Source organism: Eucyclogobius newberryi, unplaced genomic scaffold (assembly GCF_026437365.1).
Source record: "Eucyclogobius newberryi isolate DKJ021-1_F unplaced genomic scaffold, fEucNew1.0.hap1 SCAF_14, whole genome shotgun sequence".
NCBI classification, from domain to species: Eukaryota; Metazoa; Chordata; class Actinopteri; order Gobiiformes; family Gobiidae; genus Eucyclogobius; species Eucyclogobius newberryi.
In genome coordinates this window covers 1,164,693-1,185,822 of record NW_027315768.1, presented here as the reverse complement: position 1 = coordinate 1,185,822, position 21,130 = coordinate 1,164,693, and the positions used below count along the sequence as shown (strand labels likewise).

The 21,130-nt window shown below is 48.0% G+C and overlaps 1 protein-coding gene across 1 annotated transcript in view; it reads right to left on the bottom strand.

Annotated features, from left to right (window-relative positions):
- Positions 1–21,130, bottom strand: part of LOC140359284 (thrombospondin-type laminin G domain and EAR repeat-containing protein-like) — a 146,310-nt gene that overhangs the window by 102,374 nt on the left and 22,806 nt on the right. Inside the window, exon 2 of the mRNA XM_072444144.1 lies at positions 608–855. Coding sequence (XP_072300245.1) covers positions 608–855 — 248 coding nt within the window. The remainder of the gene's footprint in view (positions 1–607; positions 856–21,130) is intronic.

The following is a 21,130-nucleotide window of genomic DNA, read 5'->3' as shown; positions in this document are numbered from 1 at the left end:
CCCCTCTCATCATGGACGCACACAGTAAAGGCTCCTCCCCCTCTCATCATGGACGCACACAGTAAAGGCTCCTCCCCCTCTCATCATGGACGCACACAGTAAAGGCTCCTCCCCCTCTCATCATGGACGCACACAGTAAAGGCTCCTCCCCTCTCATCATGGACGCACACAGTAAAGGCTCCTCCCCCTCTCATCATGGACGCACACAGTAAAGGCTCCTCCCCTCTCATCATGGACGCACACAGTAAAGGCTCCTCCCCCTCTCATCATGGACGCACACAGTAAAGGCTCCTCCCCTCTCATCATGGACGCACACAGTAAAGGCTCCTCCCCCTCTCATCATGGACGCACACAGTAAAGGCTCCTCCCCCTCTCATCATGGACGCACACAGTAAAGGCTCCTCCCCTCTCATCATGGACGCACACAGTAAAGGCTCCTCCCCTCTCATCATGGACGCACACAGTAAAGGCTCCTCCCCTCTCATCATGGACGCACAGAGTAAAGGCTCCTCCCCCTCTCATCATGGACGCACACAGTAAAGGCTCCTCCCCTCTCATCATGGACGCACACAGTAAAGGCTCCTCCCCTCTCATCATGTGTACTCACATCTCCAGAGGCGGCCCACAGTCCACAGTGAGGGTGAAGTAGTGTCCCGTCACGGCCAGGCTGAGGGTGTGCCAGCGGGCGTCGTCCAGTGACACCTCCCTGAAGGTCACCCTCCGCCTGCGCCCTGTGCCTTGCTGCTGGTACAGGAAGTGTAGCTGGTCTCTGGACACACGCAGCCCCAGCAGCAGCCGGCCCTCGGGGCCCCCCTCGGGGCCCCCCTCCAGCAGAGACAAGACCCACTCATTTCTCTGGGAAAAAGAAGAAAGACGTCTACTTTGTATAAAGACCAGGAGTGAAGGATGAGAAGAGGAAAGAAAAGGCAGACGAGGGATCTCAATGAATGCTGCAAAGTGAACTGTAGGGTACAAAGTGAACTGTAGGGGGCAGAGTGAACTGTAGGGGGCAAAGTGAACTGTAGGGGGCAAAGTGAACTGTAGGGTACAAAGTGAACTGTAGGGGGCAAAGTGAACTGTAGGGGGCAAAGTGAACTGTAGGGGGCAAAGTGAACTGTAGGGGGCAGAGTGAACTGTAGGGGGCAAAGTGAACTGTAGGGGGCAAAGTGAACTGTAGGGTACAAAGTGAACTGTAGGGGGCAAAGTGAACTGTAGGGGGCAAAGTGAACTGTAGGGGGCAAAGTGAACTGTAGGGGGCAAAGTGAACTGTAGGGGGCAAAGTGAACTGTAGGGGGCAAAGTGAACTGTAGGGTACAAAGTGAACTGTAGAGTACAAAGTGAACTGTAGAGTACAAAGTGAACTGTAGGGGGCAAAGTGAACTGTAGGGGGCAAAGTGAACTGTAGGGGGCAAAGTGAACTGTAGGGGGCAAAGTGAACTGTAGGGTACAAAGTGAACTGTAGGGGGCAAAGTGAACTGTAGGGGGCAAATGAACTGTAGGGGGCAAAGTGAACTGTAGGGTACAAAGTGAACTGTAGGGGGCAAAGTGAACTGTAGGGGGCAAAGTGAACTGTAGGGGGCAGAGTGAACTGTAGGGGGCAAAGTGAACTGTAGGGTACAAAGTGAACTGTAGGGGGCAGAGTGAACTGTAGGGGGCAAAGTGAACTGTAGGGGGCAAAGTGAACTGTAGGGGGCAAAGTGAACTGTAGAGTACAAAGTGAACTGAAGTGGGCAAAGTGAACTGTAGGGGGCAAAGTGAACTGTAGGGGGCAAAATGAACTGTAGGGTACAAAGTGAACTGTAGGGGGCAAAGTGAATTGTAGGGGGCAAAGTGAACTGTAGGGGGCAAAGTGAACTGTAGGGTACAAAGTGAACTGTAGGGGGCAAAGTGAATTGTAGGGGGCAAAATGAACTGTAGGGGGCAAAGTGAACCGTAGGGTACAAAGTGAACTGTAGGGGGCAGAGTGAACTGTAGGGGGCAAAGTGAACTGTAGGGGGCAAAGTGAACTGTAGGGGGCAAAGTGAACTGTAGAGTACAAAGTGAACTGAAGTGGGCAAAGTGAACTGTAGGGGGCAAAATGAACTGTAGGGGGCAAAGTGAACTGTAGGGGGCAAAGTGAACTGTAGAGTACAAAGTGAACTGTAGGGGGCAAAGTGAACTGTAGGGGGCAAAGTGAACTGTAGGGGGCAAAGTGAACTGTAGAGTACAAAGTGAACTGTAGAGTACAAAGTGAACTGTAGGGGGCAAAGTGAACTGTAGAGTGCAAAGTGAACTGTAGGGGGCAAAGTGAAATGTAGGGGGCAAAGTGAACTGTAGGGGGCAAAGTGAACTGTAGAGTGCAAAGTGAACTGTAGGGGGCAAAGTGAACTGTAGGGTACAAAGTGAACTGTAGGAGGTAAAGTGAACTGTAGGGGGCAAAGTGAACTGTAGGGTACAAAGTGAACTGTAGGAGGTAAAGTGAACTGTAGGGGGCAAAGTGAACTGTAGGGTACAAAGTGAACTGTAGGGGGCAAAGTGAACTGTAGGGGGCAAAGTGAACTGTAGGGTACAAAGTGAACTGTAGGGGGCAAAGTGAACTGTAGGGTACAAAGTGAACTGTAGGGGGCAAAGTGAACTGTAGGGGGGAAAGTGAACTGTAGGAGGTAAAGTGAACTGTAGGGGGCAAAGTGAACTGTAGGAGGCAAAATGAACTGTAGGGGGCAAAGTGAACTGTAGGGGGCAAAGTGAACTGTAGGAGGCAAAGTGAACTGTAGGGGGCAAAGTGAACTGTAGGGGGCAAAGTGAACTGTAGAGTACAAAGTGAACTGTAGAGTACAAAGTAAACTGTAGGGGGCAAAGTGAACTGTAGAGTACAAAGTGAACTGTAGGGTACAAAGTGAACTGTAGGGGGCAAAGTGAACTGTAGGGTACAAAGTGAACTGTAGGGGCAAAGTGAACTGTAGGGTACAAAGTGAACTGTAGGGGGCAAAGTGAACTGTAGGGGGCAAAGTGAACTGTAGGGGGCAAAGTGAACTGTAGGGGCAAAGTGAACTGTAGGGTACAAAGTGAACTGTAGGGGGCAAAGTGAACTGTAGGGGGAAAAGTGAACTGTAGGAGGCAAAGTGAACTGTAGGGGGCAAAGTGAACTGTAGGGTACAAAGTGAACTGTAGGGGCAAAGTGAACTGTAGGGGGCAAAGTGAACTGTAGGGGGCAAAGTGAACTGTAGGGGTCAAAGTGAACTGTAGGGGCAAAGTGAACTGTAGGGTACAAAGTGAACTGTAGGGGGCAAAGTGAACTGTAGGGGCAAAGTGAACTGTAGGGTACAAAGTGAACTGTAGGGGGCAAAGTGAACTGTAGGGGGAAAAGTGAACTGTAGGGTACAAAGTGAACTGTAGGAGGCAAAGTGAACTGTAGGGTACAAAGTGAACTGTAGGGGGAAAAGTGAACTGTAGGGTACAAAGTGAATTGTAGGGGGCAAAGTGAACTGTAGAGTACAAAGTGAACTGTAGGGGGCAAAGTGAACTGTAGGGGGAAAAGTGAACTGTAGGGTACAAAGTGAACTGTAGGGGGCAAAGTGAACTGTAGGGTACAAAGTGAACTGTAGGGTACAAAGTGAACTGTAGGGGGCAAAGTGAACTGTAGGGGGCAAAGTGAACTGTAGGGTACAAAGTGAACTGTAGGGGACAAAGTGAACTGTAGGGGGCAAAGTGAACTGTAGGGTGCAAAGTGAACTGTAGGGGGCAAAGTGAACTGTAGGGGGCAAAATGAACTGTAGGGGGCAAAGTGAACTGAAGGGGGAAAAGTGAACTGTAGGGTACAAAGTGAACTGTAGGAGGCAAAGTGAACTGTAGGAGGCAAAGTGAACTGTAGGGGCAAAGTGAACTGTAGGAGGCAAAGTGAACTGTAGGGGGCAAAGTGAACTGTAGGGGCAAAGTGAACTGTAGGGTACAAAGTGAACTGTAGGGGGCAAAGTGAACTGTAGGGGGCAAAGTGAACTGTAGGGTGCAAAGTGAACTGTAGGGGGCAAAGTGAACTGTAGGGTACAAAGTGAACTGTAGAGTGCAAAGTGAACTGTAGGGTAAAAAGTGAACTGTAGGAGGCAAAGTGAACTGTAGGGGGCAAAGTGAACTGTAGGGGGCAAAGTGAACTGTAGGGGGCAGAGTGAACTGTAGAGTACAAAGTGAACTGTAGGGGGCAAAGTGAACTGTAGGGGGCAAAGTGAACTGTAGAGTACAAAGTGAACTGTAGAGTACAAAGTGAACTGTAGGAGGCAAAGTGAACTGTAGGGGGCAAAGTGAACTGTAGGGGGCAAAGTGAACTGTAGGAGGCAAAGTGAACTGTAGGGGGCAAAGTGAACTGTAGGAGGCAAAGTGAACTGTAGGAGGCAAAGTGAACTGTAGGGGGCAAAGTGAACTGTAGGGGCAAAGTGAACTGTAGGAGGCAAAGTGAACTGTAGGGGGCAAAGTGAACTGTAGGGGGCAAAGTGAACTGTAGGGGGCAAAGTGAACTGTAGGGGGCAAAGTGAACTGTAGGGGGCAAAGTGAACTGTAGGGGCAAAGTGAACTGTAGGGTACAAAGTGAACTGTAGGGGGCAAAGTGAACTGTAGGGGGCAAAGTGAACTGTAGGGGGCAAAGTGAACTGTAGGGTACAAAGTGAACTGTAGAGTGCAAAGTGAACTGTAGGGTAAAAAGTGAACTGTAGGAGGCAAAGTGAACTGTAGGGGGCAAAGTGAACTGTAGGGGGCAAAGTGAACTGTAGAGTACAAAGTGAACTGTAGGGGGCAAAGTGAACTGTAGGGGGCAAAGTGAACTGTAGAGTACAAAGTGAACTGTAGGGGGCAAAGTGAACTGTAGGGGGCAAAGTGAACTGTAGGGGCAAAGTGAACTGTAGGGTACAAAGTAAACTGTAGGGGGCAAAGTGAACTGTAGAGTACAAAGTGAACTGTAGAGTACAAAGTGAACTGTAGGAGGCAAAGTGAACTGTAGGGGGCAAAGTGAACTGTAGGGGGAAAAGTGAACTGTAGGGGGCAAAGTGAACTGTAGGGGGCAAAGTGAACTGTAGGAGGCAAAGTGAACTGTAGGGGGCAAAGTGAACTGTAGGAGGCAAAGTGAACTGTAGGAGGCAAAGTGAACTGTAGGGGGCAAAGTGAACTGTAGGGGCAAAGTGAACTGTAGGAGGCAAAGTGAACTGTAGGGGGCAAAGTGAACTGTAGGGGCAAAGTGAACTGTAGGGTACAAAGTGAACTGTAGGGGGCAAAGTGAACTGTAGGGGGAAAAGTGAACTGTAGGGTACAAAGTGAACTGTAGGAGGCAAAGTGAACTGTAGGAGGCAAAGTGAACTGTAGGGAGCAAAGTGAACTGTAGGAGGCAAAGTGAACTGTAGGGGGCAAAGTGAACTGTAGGGTACAAAGTGAACTGTAGGGGGCAAAGTGAACTGTAGGGGGCAAAGTGAACTGTAGGGGGCAAAGTGAACTGTAGGGGGCAAAGTGAACTGTAGGGGCAAAGTGAACTGTATGGTACAAAGTGAACTGTAGGGGGCAAAGTGAACTGTAGGGGGAAAAGTGAACTGTAGGGTACAAAGTGAACTGTAGGGGGCAAAGTGAACTGTAGGAGGCAAAGTGAACTGTAGGGGGCAAAGTGAACTGTAGGGGGCAAAGTGAACTGTAGGGGGCAAAGTGAACTGTAGAGTACAAAGTGAACTGTAGAGTACAAAGTGAACTGTAGGGGGCAAAGTGAACTGTAGGAGGCAAAGTGAACTGTAGGAGGCAAAGTGAACTGTAGGAGGCAAAGTGAACTGTAGAGTACAAAGTGAACTGTAGGGGGCAAAGTGAACTGTAGGGGGAAAAGTGAACTGTAGGGTACAAAGTGAACTGTAGGGGCAAAGTGAACTGTAGGGTACAAAGTGAACTGTAGGGGGCAAAGTGAACTGTAGGGTACAAAGTGAACTGTAGGGGGCAAAGTGAACTGTAGGGGGCAAAGTGAACTGTAGGGGGCAAAGTGAACTGTAGAGTACAAAGTGAACTGTAGGGGGCAAAGTGAACTGTAGGAGGCAAAGTGAACTGTAGAGTACAAAGTGAACTGTAGGGGCAAAGTGAACTGTAGAGTACAAAGTGAACTGTAGGGGGCAAAGTGAACTGTAGGGGGAAAAGTGAACTGTAGGGTACAAAGTGAACTGTAGGGGCAAAGTGAACTGTAGGAGGCAAAGTGAACTGTAGAGTACAAAGTGAACTGTAGGGGGCAAAGTGAACTGTAGGAGGCAAAGTGAACTGTAGAGTACAAAGTGAACTGTAGGGGGCAAAGTGAACTGTAGGGGGAAAAGTGAACTGTAGGGTACAAAGTGAACTGTAGGGGCAAAGTGAACTGTAGGGTACAAAGTGAACTGTAGGGGGCAAAGTGAACTGTAGGGTACAAAGTGAACTGTAGGGGGCAAAGTGAACTGTAGGGGGCAAAGTGAACTGTAGGGTACAAAGTGAACTGTAGGAGGCAAAGTGAACTGTAGGGGGCAAAGTGAACTGTAGGGTACAAAGTGAACTGTAGGGTACAAAGTGAACTGTAGGGGGCAAAGTGAACTGTAGGGTACAAAGTGAACTGTAGGGGGCAAAGTGAACTGTAGGGTACAAAGTGAACTGTAGGGGGCAAAGTGAACTGTAGGGGGCAAAGTGAACTGTAGAGTACAAAGTGAACTGTAGGGGGCAAAGTGAACTGTAGGGGGCAAAGTGAACTGTAGGGTACAAAGTGAACTGTAGGAGGCAAAGTGAACTGTAGGGGGCAAAGTGAACTGTAGGGGGCAAAGTGAACTGTAGGGGGCAAAGTGAACTGTAGGGGGCAAAGTGAACTGTAGGGGGCAAAGTGAACTATAGGAGGCAAAGTGAACTGTAGGAGGCAAAGTGAACTGTAGGGGGCAAAGTGAACTGTAGGGTACAAAGTGAATTGTAGGAGGCAAAGTGAACTGTAGGGTGCAAAGTGAATTGTAGGGGGCAAAGTGAACTGTAGGAGGCAAAGTGAACTGTAGGGGGCAAAGTGAACTGTAGGAGGCAAAGTGAACTGTAGGGTACAAAGTGAATTGTAGGAGGCAAATTGAACTGTAGGGTGCAAAGTGAACTGTAGGGGGCAAAGTTAACTGTAGGGTACAAAGTGAACTGTAGGGTGCAAAGTGAACTGTAGGGGGCAAACTGAACTGTAGGGTACAAAGTGAACTGTAGGGGGCAAAGTGAACTGTAGGGTACAAAGTGAACTGTAGGGGGCAAAGTGAACTGTAGGGGCAAAGTGAACTGTAGGGTACAAAGTAAACTGTAGGGTACAAAGTGAACTGTAGGAGGCAAAGTGAACTGTAGGGTACAAAGTGAACTGTAGGGGCAAAGTGAACTGTAGGGTACAAAGTGAACTGTAGGGGGCAAAGTGAACTGTAGGGGGCAAAGTGAACTGTAGGGGGCAAAGTGAACTGTAGGGGCAAAGTGAACTGTAGGGGGAAAAGTGAACTGTAGGGGGCAAAGTGAACTGTAGGGGGAAAAGTGAACTGTAGGGTACAAAGTGAACTGTAGGGGGCAAAGTGAACTGTAGGGGGCAAAGTGAACTGTAGGGGGCAAAGTGAACTGTAGGGGGCAAAGTGAACTGTAGGGGCAAAGTGAACTGTAGGGTACAAAGTGAACTGTAGGGGGCAAAGTGAACTGTAGAGTACAAAGTGAACTGTAGGGAACAAAGTGAACTGTAGGGGGCAAAGTGAACTGTAGGGGGCAAAGTGAACTGTAGGGTACAAAGTGAACTGTAGGAGGCAAAGTGAACTGTAGGGGGCAAAGTGAACTGTAGGGGGCAAAGTGAATTGTAGGGGGCAAAGTGAACTGTAGAGTACAAAGTGAACTGTAGGGGGCAAAGTGAACTGTAGGGGGAAAAGTGAACTGTAGGGTACAAAGTGAACTGTAGGGGCAAAGTGAACTGTAGGGGGCAAAGTGAACTGTAGGGGGTAAAGTGAACTGTAGGGGGCAAAGTGAACTGTAGGGTACAAAGTGAACTGTAGGGTACAAAGTGAACTGTAGGGGGCAAAGTGAACTGTAGGGTACAAAGTGAACTGTAGGGGGCAAAGTGAACTGTAGGGTACAAAGTGAACTGTAGGGGGCAAAGTGAACTGTAGGGGGCAAAGTGAACTGTAGGGGGCAAAATGAACTGTAGGGGGCAAAGTGAACTGTAGGGTACAAAGTGAACTGTTGGGGGCAAAGTGAACTGTAGGGGGGAAAGTGAACTGTAGGGGGCAAAGTGAACTGTAGGGGGCAAAGTGAACTGTAGGGGGCAAAGTGAACTGTAGAGTACAAAGTGAACTGTAGAGTACAAAGTGAACTATAGGGGGCAAAGTGAACTGTAGGGGGCAAAGTGAACTGTAGGAGGCAAAGTGAACTGTAGGGTACAAAGTGAACTGTAGGAGGCAAAGTGAACTGTAGGGGGCAAAGTGAACTATAGGAGGCAAAGTGAACTGTAGGAGGCAAAGTGAACTGTAGGGGGCAAAGTGAACTGTAGGGTACAAAGTGAACTGTAGGGTGCAAAGTGAACTGTAGGGTACAAAGTGAACTGTAGGGTACAAAGTGAACTGTAGGGGGCAAAGTGAACTGTGCGGTACAGAGTGAACTGTAGGAGGCAAAGTGAACTGTAGGGTACAAAGTGAATTGTAGGAGGCAAATTGAACTGTAGGGGGCAAAGTGAACTGTAGTGGGCAAAGTGAACTGTAGGGTACAAAGTAAACTATAGGGGGCAAAGTGAACTGTAGGGGGCAAAGTGAACTGTAGGGTGCAAAGTGAACTGTAGGGGGCAAAGTGAACTGTAGGAGGCAAAGTGAACTGTAGGGTGCAAAGTGAACTGTAGGAGGCAAAGTGAACTGTAGGAGGCAAAGTGAACTGTAGGGGGCAAAGTGAACTGTAGGGTACAAAGTGAACTGTAGGGGCAAAGTGAACTGTAGGGTACAAAGTGAACTGTAGAGTACAAAGTGAACTGTAGGGGGCAAAGTGAACTGTAGGGTACAAAGTGAACTGTAGGGTACAAAGTGAACTGTAGGGTACAAAGTGAACTGTTGGGTACAAAGTGAACTGTAGGGTACAAAGTTAACTGTAGGGGGCAAAGTAAACTGTAGGAGGCAAAGTGAACTGTAGGGGGCAAAGTGAACTGTAGGGTACAAAGTGAACTGTAGGGGGCAAAGTGAACTGTAGGGGGCAAAGTGAACTGTAGAGTACAAAGTGAACTGTAGGGGGCAAAGTGAACTGTAGGGTACAAAGTGAACTGTAGGGTACAAAGTGAACTGTAGGGTACAAAGTTAACTGTAGGGGGCAAAGTAAACTGTAGAAGGCAAAGTGAACTGTAGGGGGCAAAGTGAACTGTAGGGTACAAAGTGAACTGTAGGGGGCAAAGTGAACTGTAGGGGGCAAAGTGAACTGTAGAGTACAAAGTGAACTGTAGGGGGCAAAGTGAACTGTAGGGTACAAAGTGAACTGTAGGGGGCAAAGTGAACTGTAGAGTACAAAGTGAATTGTAGGGAGCAAAGTGAACTGTAGGGGGCAAAGTGAACTGTAGGGGGCAAAGTGAACTGTAGGGCACAAAGTGAACTGTAGGGGGCAAAGTGAACTGTAGGGGGCAAAGTGAACTGTAGGGGGCAAAGTGAACTGTAGGGGGCAAAGTGAACTGTAGTGGGCAAAGTGAACTATAGGAGGCAAAGTGAACTGTAGGGGGCAAAGTGAACTGTACAGTACAAAGTGAACTGTAGGGGGCAAAGTGAACTGTAGGGGGGAAAGTGAACTGCAGGGTACAAAGTGAACTGTAGGGGGCAAAGTGAACTGTAGGGTACAAAGTGAACTGCAGGGGGCAAAGTGAACTGTAGGGGGCAAAGTGAACTGTAGGGTGCAAAGTGAACTGTTGGGGGCAAAGTGAACTGTAGGGTACAAAGTGAACTGTAGAGGGCAAAGTGAACTGTAGGGTACAAAGTGAACTGTAGGAGGCAAAGTGAACTGTAGGAGGCAAAGTGAACTGTAGGGTACAAAGTGAACTGTAGGGTACAAAGTGAACTGTAGGGGGCAAAGTGAACTGTGCGGTACAGAGTGAACTGTGGGGTACAAAGTGAACTGTAGGAGACAAAGTGAACTGTAGGGGGCAAAGTGAACTGTAGGGGGCAAAGTGAACTGTAGAGTACAAAGTGAACTGTAGGGGGAAAAGTGAACTGTAGGGTACAAAGTGAACTGTAGGGTACAAAGTGAACTGTAGGGGGCAAAGTGAAATATAGGGTAGAAAGTGAATTGTAGGAGGCAAAGTGAACTGTAGGGGGCAAAGTGAACTGTAGGGGGCAAAGTGAACTGTAGGGGGCAAAGTGAACTGTAGGGGGCAAAGTGAACTGTAGGAGGCGAAGTGAACTGTAGGGTACAAAGTGAACTGTAGGGTGCAAAGTGAACTGTAGGGGGCAAAGTGAACTGTAGGGGGCAAAGTGAACTGTAGGGTACAAAGTGAACTGTAGGGGGCAAAGTGAACTGTAGGGGGCAAAGTGAACTGTAGGGTACAAAGTGAACTGTAGGGGGCAAAGTGAACTGTAGGGGGCAAAGTGAACTGTAGAGTACAAAGTGAACTGTAGGGGGCAAAGTGAACTGTAGGGGGCAAAGTGAACTGTAGGGGGCAAAGTGAACTGTAGGAGGTAAAGTGAACTGTAGAGTACAAAGTGAACTGTAGGGGGCAAAGTGAACTGTAGGAGGTAAAGTGAACTGTAGGGGGCAAAGTGAACTGTAGAGTACAAAGTGAACTGTAGGGGGCAAAGTGAACTGTAGGGGGCAAAGTGAACTGTAGGGGGCAAAGTGAACTGTAGGGGGCAAAGTGAACTGTAGAGTACAAAGTGAACTGTAGGGGGCAAAGTGAACTGTAGGGGGCAAAGTGAACTGTAGGGGGCAAAATGAACTGTAGGGGGCAAAGTGAACTGTAGGGGGCAAAGTGAACTGTAGGGGGCAAATTGAACTGTAGGGGGCAAAGTGAACTGTAGGGGGCAAAGTGAACTGTAGGGGGCAAAATGAACTGTAGGGGGCAAAGTGAACTGTAGGGTACAAAGTGAACTGTTGGGGGCAAAGTGAACTGTAGGGGGGAAAGTGAACTGTAGGGGGCAAAGTGAACTGTAGGGGGCAAAGTGAACTGTAGGGGGCAAAGTGAACTGTAGAGTACAAAGTGAACTGTAGAGTACAAAGTGAACTATAGGGGGCAAAGTGAACTGTAGGGTACAAAGTGAACTGTAGGGGGCAAAGTGAACTGTAGGGTACAAAGTGAACTGTAGGGGGCAAAGTGAACTGTAGGGGCAAAGTGAACTGTAGGGTACAAAGTAAACTGTAGGGTACAAAGTGAACTGTAGGAGGCAAAGTGAACTGTAGGGTACAAAGTGAACTGTAGGGGCAAAGTGAACTGTAGGGTACAAAGTGAACTGTAGGGGGCAAAGTGAACTGTAGGGGGCAAAGTGAACTGTAGGGGGCAAAGTGAACTGTAGGGGCAAAGTGAACTGTAGGGGGAAAAGTGAACTGTAGGGGGCAAAGTGAACTGTAGGGGGAAAAGTGAACTGTAGGGTACAAAGTGAACTGTAGGGGGCAAAGTGAACTGTAGGGGGCAAAGTGAACTGTAGGGGGCAAAGTGAACTGTAGGGGGCAAAGTGAACTGTAGGGGCAAAGTGAACTGTAGGGTACAAAGTGAACTGTAGGGGGCAAAGTGAACTGTAGAGTACAAAGTGAACTGTAGGGTACAAAGTGAACTTTAGGGGGCAAAGTGAACTGTAGGGGGCAAAGTGAACTGTAGGGTACAAAGTGAACTGTAGGAGGCAAAGTGAACTGTAGGGGGCAAAGTGAACTGTAGGGGGCAAAGTGAATTGTAGGGGGCAAAGTGAACTGTAGAGTACAAAGTGAACTGTAGGGGGCAAAGTGAACTGTAGGGGGAAAAGTGAACTGTAGGGTACAAAGTGAACTGTAGGGGCAAAGTGAACTGTAGGGGGCAAAGTGAACTGTAGGGGGTAAAGTGAACTGTAGGGGGCAAAGTGAACTGTAGGGTACAAAGTGAACTGTAGGGTACAAAGTGAACTGTAGGGGGCAAAGTGAACTGTAGGGTACAAAGTGAACTGTAGGGGGCAAAGTGAACTGTAGGGTACAAAGTGAACTGTAGGGGGCAAAGTGAACTGTAGGGGGCAAAGTGAACTGTAGGGGGCAAAATGAACTGTAGGGGGCAAAGTGAACTGTAGGGTACAAAGTGAACTGTTGGGGGCAAAGTGAACTGTAGGGGGGAAAGTGAACTGTAGGGGGCAAAGTGAACTGTAGGGGGCAAAGTGAACTGTAGGGGGCAAAGTGAACTGTAGAGTACAAAGTGAACTGTAGAGTACAAAGTGAACTATAGGGGGCAAAGTGAACTGTAGGGGGCAAAGTGAACTGTAGGAGGCAAAGTGAACTGTAGGGTACAAAGTGAACTGTAGGAGGCAAAGTGAACTGTAGGGGGCAAAGTGAACTATAGGAGGCAAAGTGAACTGTAGGAGGCAAAGTGAACTGTAGGGGGCAAAGTGAACTGTAGGGTACAAAGTGAACTGTAGGGTGCAAAGTGAACTGTAGGGTACAAAGTGAACTGTAGGGTACAAAGTGAACTGTAGGGGGCAAAGTGAACTGTGCGGTACAGAGTGAACTGTAGGAGGCAAAGTGAACTGTAGGGTACAAAGTTAACTGTAGGGGGCAAAGTAAACTGTAGAAGGCAAAGTGAACTGTAGGGGGCAAAGTGAACTGTAGGGTACAAAGTGAACTGTAGGGGGCAAAGTGAACTGTAAGGGGCAAAGTGAACTGTAGAGTACAAAGTGAACTGTAGGGGGCAAAGTGAACTGTAGGGTACAAAGTGAACTGTAGGGGGCAAAGTGAACTGTAGAGTACAAAGTGAACTGTAGGGTACAAAGTGAACTGTAGGGGGCAAAGTGAACTGTAGGGGGCAAAGTGAACTGTAGGGTACAAAGTGAACTGTAGGAGGCAAAGTGAACTGTAGGGGGCAAAGTGAACTGTAGGGGGCAAAGTGAATTGTAGGGGGCAAAGTGAACTGTAGAGTACAAAGTGAACTGTAGGGGGCAAAGTGAACTGTAGGGGGAAAAGTGAACTGTAGGGTACAAAGTGAACTGTAGGGGCAAAGTGAACTGTAGGGGGCAAAGTGAACTGTAGGGGGTAAAGTGAACTGTAGGGGGCAAAGTGAACTGTAGGGTACAAAGTGAACTGTAGGGTACAAAGTGAACTGTAGGGGGCAAAGTGAACTGTAGGGTACAAAGTGAACTGTAGGGGGCAAAGTGAACTGTAGGGTACAAAGTGAACTGTAGGGGGCAAAGTGAACTGTAGGGGGCAAAGTGAACTGTAGGGGGCAAAATGAACTGTAGGGGGCAAAGTGAACTGTAGGGTACAAAGTGAACTGTTGGGGGCAAAGTGAACTGTAGGGGGGAAAGTGAACTGTAGGGGGCAAAGTGAACTGTAGGGGGCAAAGTGAACTGTAGGGGGCAAAGTGAACTGTAGAGTACAAAGTGAACTGTAGAGTACAAAGTGAACTATAGGGGGCAAAGTGAACTGTAGGGGGCAAAGTGAACTGTAGGAGGCAAAGTGAACTGTAGGGTACAAAGTGAACTGTAGGAGGCAAAGTGAACTGTAGGGGGCAAAGTGAACTATAGGAGGCAAAGTGAACTGTAGGAGGCAAAGTGAACTGTAGGGGGCAAAGTGAACTGTAGGGTACAAAGTGAACTGTAGGGTGCAAAGTGAACTGTAGGGTACAAAGTGAACTGTAGGGTACAAAGTGAACTGTAGGGGGCAAAGTGAACTGTGCGGTACAGAGTGAACTGTAGGAGGCAAAGTGAACTGTAGGGTACAAAGTGAATTGTAGGAGGCAAATTGAACTGTAGGGGGCAAAGTGAACTGTAGTGGGCAAAGTGAACTGTAGGGTACAAAGTAAACTATAGGGGGCAAAGTGAACTGTAGGGGGCAAAGTGAACTGTAGGGGGCAAAGTGAACTGTAGGAGGCAAAGTGAACTGTAGGGTGCAAAGTGAACTGTAGGAGGCAAAGTGAACTGTAGGAGGCAAAGTGAACTGTAGGGGGCAAAGTGAACTGTAGGGTACAAAGTGAACTGTAGGGGCAAAGTGAACTGTAGGGTACAAAGTGAACTGTAGAGTACAAAGTGAACTGTAGGGGGCAAAGTGAACTGTAGGGTACAAAGTGAACTGTAGGGTACAAAGTGAACTGTAGGGTACAAAGTGAACTGTTGGGTACAAAGTGAACTGTAGGGTACAAAGTTAACTGTAGGGGGCAAAGTAAACTGTAGGAGGCAAAGTGAACTGTAGGGGGCAAAGTGAACTGTAGGGTACAAAGTGAACTGTAGGGGGCAAAGTGAACTGTAGGGGGCAAAGTGAACTGTAGGGTACAAAGTGAACTGTAGGGTACAAAGTGAACTGTAGGGTACAAAGTTAACTGTAGGGGGCAAAGTAAACTGTAGAAGGCAAAGTGAACTGTAGGGGGCAAAGTGAACTGTAGGGTACAAAGTGAACTGTAGGGGGCAAAGTGAACTGTAGGGGGCAAAGTGAACTGTAGAGTACAAAGTGAATTGTAGGGAGCAAAGTGAACTGTAGGGGGCAAAGTGAACTGTAGGGGGCAAAGTGAACTGTAGGGCACAAAGTGAACTGTAGGGGGCAAAGTGATCTGTAGGGGGCAAAGTGAACTGTAGGGGGCAAAGTGAACTGTAGGGGGCAAAGTGAACTGTAGTGGGCAAAGTGAACTATAGGAGGCAAAGTGAACTGTAGGGGGCAAAGTGAACTGTACAGTACAAAGTGAACTGTAGGGGGCAAAGTGAACTGTAGTGGGCAAAGTGAACTGTAGGGGGGAAAGTGAACTGCAGGGGGCAAATTGAACTGTAGGGGGCAAAGTGAACTGTAGGGTACAAAGTGAACTGTAGGGGGCAAAGTGAACTGTAGGGTACAAAGTGAACTGCAGGGGGCAAAGTGAACTGTAGGGGGCAAAGTGAACTGTAGGGTGCAAAGTGAACTGTAGGGGGCAAAGTGAACTGTAGGGTACAAAGTGAACTGTAGAGGGCAAAGTGAACTGTAGGGTACAAAGTGAACTGTAGGAGGCAAAGTGAACTGTAGGAGGCAAAGTGAACTGTAGGGTACAAAGTGAACTGTAGGGTACAAAGTGAACTGTAGGGGGCAAAGTGAACTGTGCGGTACAGAGTGAACTGTGGGGTACAAAGTGAACTGTAGGAGACAAAGTGAACTGTAGGGGGCAAAGTGAACTGTAGGGGGCAAAGTGAACTGTAGAGTACAAAGTGAACTGTAGGGGGAAAAGTGAACTGTAGGGTACAAAGTGAACTGTAGGGTACAAAGTGAACTGTAGGGGGCAAAGTGAAATATAGGGTACAAAGTGAATTGTAGGAGGCAAAGTGAACTGTAGGGGGCAAAGTGAACTGTAGGGGGCAAAGTGAACTGTAGGGGGCAAAGTGAACTGTAGGGGGCAAAGTGAACTGTAGGAGGCGAAGTGAACTGTAGGGTACAAAGTGAACTGTAGGGTGCAAAGTGAACTGTAGGGGGCAAAGTGAACTGTAGGGGGCAAAGTGAACTGTAGGGTACAAAGTGAACTGTAGGGGGCAAAGTGAACTGTAGGGGGCAAAGTGAACTGTAGGGTACAAAGTGAACTGTAGGGGGCAAAGTGAACTGTAGGGGGCAAAGTGAACTGTAGAGTACAAAGTGAACTGTAGGGGGCAAAGTGAACTGTAGGGGGCAAAGTGAACTGTAGGGGGCAAAGTGAACTGTAGGAGGTAAAGTGAACTGTAGAGTACAAAGTGAACTGTAGGGGGCAAAGTGAACTGTAGGAGGTAAAGTGAACTGTAGGGGGCAAAGTGAACTGTAGAGTACAAAGTGAACTGTAGGGGGCAAAGTGAACTGTAGGGGGCAAAGTGAACTGTAGGGGGCAAAGTGAACTGTAGGGGGCAAAGTGAACTGTAGAGTACAAAGTGAACTGTAGGGGGCAAAGTGAACTGTAGGGGGCAAAGTGAACTGTAGGGGGCAAAATGAACTGTAGGGGGCAAAGTGAACTGTAGGGGGCAAAGTGAACTGTAGGGGGCAAAATGAACTGTAGGGGGCAAAGTGAACTGTAGGGGGCAAAGTGAACTGTAGGGGGCAAAATGAACTGTAGGGGGCAAAGTGAACTGTAGGGTACAAAGTGAACTGTTGGGGGCAAAGTGAACTGTAGGGGGGAAAGTGAACTGTAGGGGGCAAAGTGAACTGTAGGGGGCAAAGTGAACTGTAGGGGGCAAAGTGAACTGTAGAGTACAAAGTGAACTGTAGAGTACAAAGTGAACTATAGGGGGCAAAGTGAACTGTAGGGGGCAAAGTGAACTGTAGGAGGCAAAGTGAACTGTAGGGTACAAAGTGAACTGTAGGAGGCAAAGTGAACTGTAGGGGGCAAAGTGAACTGTAGAGTACAAAGTGAACTGTAGAGTACAAAGTGAATTGTAGGAGGCAAAGTGAACTGTAGGGTGCAAAGTGAACTGTAGAGTACAAAGTGAACTGTAGAGTACAAAGTGAACTGTAGAGTACAAAGTGAACTGTAGGGGGCAAAGTGAACTGTAGGGTACAAAGTGAATTGTAGGAGGCAAAGTGAACTGTAGGGGGCAAAGTGAACTGTAGGAGGCAAAGTGAACTGTAGGGTACAAAGTGAACTGTAGGGTGCAAAGTGAACTGTAGGGTACAAAGTGAATTGTAGGAGGCAAAGTGAACTGTAGGGTGCAAAGTGAACTGTAGGGGGCAAAGTGAACTGTAGGAGGCAAAGTGAACTGTAGGGTACAAAGTGAATTGTAGGAGGCAAAGTGAACTGTAGGGTGCAAAGTGAACTGTAGGGGGCAAAGTGAACTGTAGGAGGCAAAGTGAACTGTAGGGTACAAAGTGAACTGTAGGGTGCAAAGTGAACTGTAGGGGGCAAAGTGAACTGTAGGGGGCAAAGTGAACTGTAGGGGGCAAAGTGAACTGTAGGGGGCAAAGTGAACTGTAGGGGGCAAAGTGAACTGTAGGGGGCAAAGTGAACTGTAGGGGGCAAAGTGAACTGTAGTGGGCAAAGTGAACTGTAGGGGGCAAAGTGAACTGTACAGTACAAAGTGAACTGTAGGGGGCAAAGTGAACTGTAGTGGGCAAAGTGAACTGTAGGGGGGAAAGTGAACTGCAGGGGGCAAATTGAACTGTAGGGGGCAAAGTGAACTGTAGGGTACAAAGTGAACTGTAGGGGGCAAAGTGAACTGTAGGGTACAAAGTGAACTGCAGGGGGCAAAGTGAACTGTAGGGGGCAAAGTGAACTGTAGGGTGCAAAGTGAACTGTAGGGGGCAAAGTGAACTGTAGGGTACAAAGTGAACTGTAGGAGGCAAAGTGAACTGTAGGAGGCAAAGTGAACTGTAGGGTACAAAGTGAACTGTAGGGTACAAAGTGAACTGTAGGGGGCAAAGTGAACTGTGCGGTACAGAGTGAACTGTGGGGTACAAAGTGAACTGTAGGAGACAAAGTGAACTGTAGGGGGCAAAGTGAACTGTAGGGGGCAAAGTGAACTGTAGAGTACAAAGTGAACTGTAGGGGGAAAAGTGAACTGTAGGGTACAAAGTGAACTGTAGGGTACAAAGTGAACTGTAGGGGGCAAAGTGAAATATAGGGTACAAAGTGAATTGTAGGAGGCAAAGTGAACTGTAGGGGGCAAAGTGAACTGTAGGGGGCAAAGTGAACTGTAGGGGGCAAAGTGAACTGTAGGAGGCGAAGTGAACTGTAGGGTACAAAGTGAACTGTAGGGTGCAAAGTGAACTGTAGGGGGCAAAGTGAACTGTAGGGGGCAAAGTGAACTGTAGGGTACAAAGTGAACTGTAGGGGGCAAAGTGAACTGTAGGGGGCAAAGTGAACTGTAGGGTACAAAGTGAACTGTAGGGGGCAAAGTGAACTGTAGGGGGCAAAGTGAACTGTAGAGTACAAAGTGAACTGTAGGGGGCAAAGTGAACTGTAGTGGGCAAAGTGAACTGTAGGAGGCAAAGTGAACTGTAGGAGGCAAAGTGAACTGTAGGGGGCAAAGTGAACTGTAGGGGGCAAAGTGAACTGTAGGAGGTAAAGTGAACTGTAGAGTACAAAGTGAACTGTAGGGGGCAAAGTGAACTGTAGGAGGTAAAGTGAACTGTAGGGGGCAAAGTGAACTGTAGAGTACAAAGTGAACTGTAGGGGGCAAAGTGAACTGTAGGGGGCAAAGTGAACTGTAGGGGGCAAAGTGAACTGTAGGGGGCAAAGTGAACTGTAGAGTACAAAGTGAACTGTAGGGGGCAAAGTGAACTGTAGGGGGCAAAATGAACTGTAGGGGGCAAAGTGAACTGTAGGGGGCAAAGTGAACTGTAGGGGGCAAAATGAACTGTAGGGGGCAAAGGGAACTGTAGGGGGCAAAGTGAACTGTAGGGGGCAAAATGAACTGTAGGGGGCAAAGTGAACTGTAGGGTACAAAGTGAACTGTTGGGGGCAAAGTGAACTGTAGGGGGGAAAGTGAACTGTAGGGGGCAAAGTGAACTGTAGGGGGCAAAGTGAACTGTAGGGGGCAAAGTGAACTGTAGAGTACAAAGTGAACTGCAGAGTACAAAGTGAACTATAGGGGGCAAAGTGAACTGTAGGGGGCAAAGTGAACTGTAGGAGGCAAAGTGAACTGTAGGGTACAAAGTGAACTGTAGGAGGCAAAGTGAACTGTAGGGGGCAAAGTGAACTGTAGAGTACAAAGTGAACTGTAGAGTACAAAGTGAATTGTAGGAGGCAAAGTGAACTGTAGGGTGCAAAGTGAACTGTAGAGTACAAAGTGAACTGTAGAGTACAAAGTGAACTGTAGAGTACAAAGTGAACTGTAGGGGGCAAAGTGAACTGTAGGGTACAAAGTGAATTGTAGGAGGCAAAGTGAACTGTAGGGGGCAAAGTGAACTGTAGGAGGCAAAGTGAACTGTAGGGTACAAAGTGAACTGTAGGGTGCAAAGTGAACTGTAGGGTACAAAGTGAATTGTAGGAGGCAAAGTGAACTGTAGGGTGCAAAGTGAACTGTAGGGGGCAAAGTGAACTGTAGGAGGCAAAGTGAACTGTAGGGTACAAAGTGAATTGTAGGAGGCAAAGTGAACTGTAGGGTGCAAAGTGAACTGTAGGGGGCAAAGTGAACTGTAGGAGGCAAAGTGAACTGTAGGGCACAAAGTGAACTGTAGGGTGCAAAGTGAACTGTAGGGGGCAAAGTGAACTGTAAGGGGAAAAGTGAACTGTAGGGTACAAAGTGAACTGTAGGAGGCAAAGTGAACTGTAGGAGGCAAAGTGAACTGTAGGGTACAAAGTGAACTGTAGGGTACAAAGTGAACTGTAGGGGGCAAAGTGAACTGTGCGGTACAGAGTGAACTGTAGGAGGCAAAGTGAACTGTAGGGGGCAAAGTGAACTGTAGGGGGCAAAGTGAACTGTAGAGTACAAAGTGAACTGTAGGGGGAAAAGTGAACTGTAGGGTACAAAGTGAACTGTAGGGTGCAAAGTGAACTGTAGGGTGCAAAGTGAACTGTAGGGGGCAAAGTGAACTGTAGGGTGCAAAGTGAACTGTAGGGTACAAAGTGAATTGTAGGAGGCAAAGTGAACTGTAGGGTGCAAAGTGAACTGTAGGGGGCAAAGTGAACTGTAGGGGGCAAAGTGAACTGTAGGGTACAAAGTGAATTGTAGGAGGCAAAGTGAACTGTAGGGTACAAAGTGAACTGTAGGGGGCAAAGTGAACTGTAGGGTACAAAGTGAACTGTAGGGGGTAAACTGAACTGTAGGGTACAAAGTGAACTGTAGGGGGCAAAGTGAACTGTAGGGGGCAAAGTGAACTGTAGGGTACAAAGTGAACTGTAGGGGGCAAAGTGAACTGTAGGGGGCAAAGTGAACTGTAGAGTACAAAGTGAACTGTAGGGGGCAAAGTGAACTGTAGGGGGCAAAGTGAACTGTAGGGGGCAAAGTGAACTGTAGGGGGCAAAGTGAACTGTATGAGGCAAAGTGAACTATAGGAGGTAAAGTGAACTGTAGAGTACAAAGTGAACTGTAGGGGGCAAAGTGAACTGTAGGAGGTAAAGTGAACTGTAGGGGGCAAAGTGAACTGTAGGGGGCAAAGTGAACTGTAGGGGGCAAAGTGAACTGTAGGGGGCAAAATGAACTGTAGAGGGCAAAGTGAACTGTAGGGTACAAAGTGAACTGTAGGGGGCAAAGTGAACTGTAGGGGGCAAAGTGAACTGTAGGGGGCAAAGTGAACTGTAGAGTACAAAGTGAACTGTAGGGTACAAAGTGAACTGTAGGGTACAAAGTGAACTGTAGGGGGCAAAGTGAACTGTAGGGGGCAAAGTGAACTGTAGGGGGCAAAGTGAACTGTAGGGTACAAAGTGAACTGTAGGAGGCAAAGTGAACCGTAGGGGGCAAAGTGAACTGTAGAGTACAAAGTGAACTGTAGGGGGCAAAGTGAACTGTAGAGTACAAAGTGAACTGTAGAGTACAAAGTGAACTATAGGGGGCAAAGTGAACTGTAGGGGGCAAAGTGAACTGTAGGGTACAAAGTGAACTGTAGGGTACAAAGTGAACTGTAGGGGGCAAAGTGAACTGTAGGGGGAAAAGTGAACGTTAGGGGGCAAAGTGAACTGTAGGGGGCAAAGTGAACTGTAGGAGGCAAAGTGAACTGTAGGGTACAAAGTAAACTGTAGAGTACAAAGTGAACTGTAGAGTACAAAGTGAACTATAGGGGGCAAAGTGAACTGTAGGGGGCAAAGTGAACTGTAGGGGGCAAAGTGAACTGTAGGAGGCAAAGTGAACTGTAGGGTGCAAAGTGAACTGTAGGAGGCAAAGTGAACTGTAGGAGGCAAAGTGAACTGTAGGGGGCAAAGTGAACTGTAGAGTACAAAGTGAACTGTAGGGGGCAAAGTGAACTGTAGGGTACAAAGTGAACTGTAGGGTACAAAGTGAACTGTAGGGTACAAAGTGAACTGTAGGGGGCAAAGTGAACTGTAGGGTACAAAGTGAACTGTTGGGTACAAAGTGAACTGTAGGGTACAAAGTTAACTGTAGGGGGCAAAGTAAACTGTAGGAGGCAAAGTGAACTGTAGGGGGCAAAGTGAACT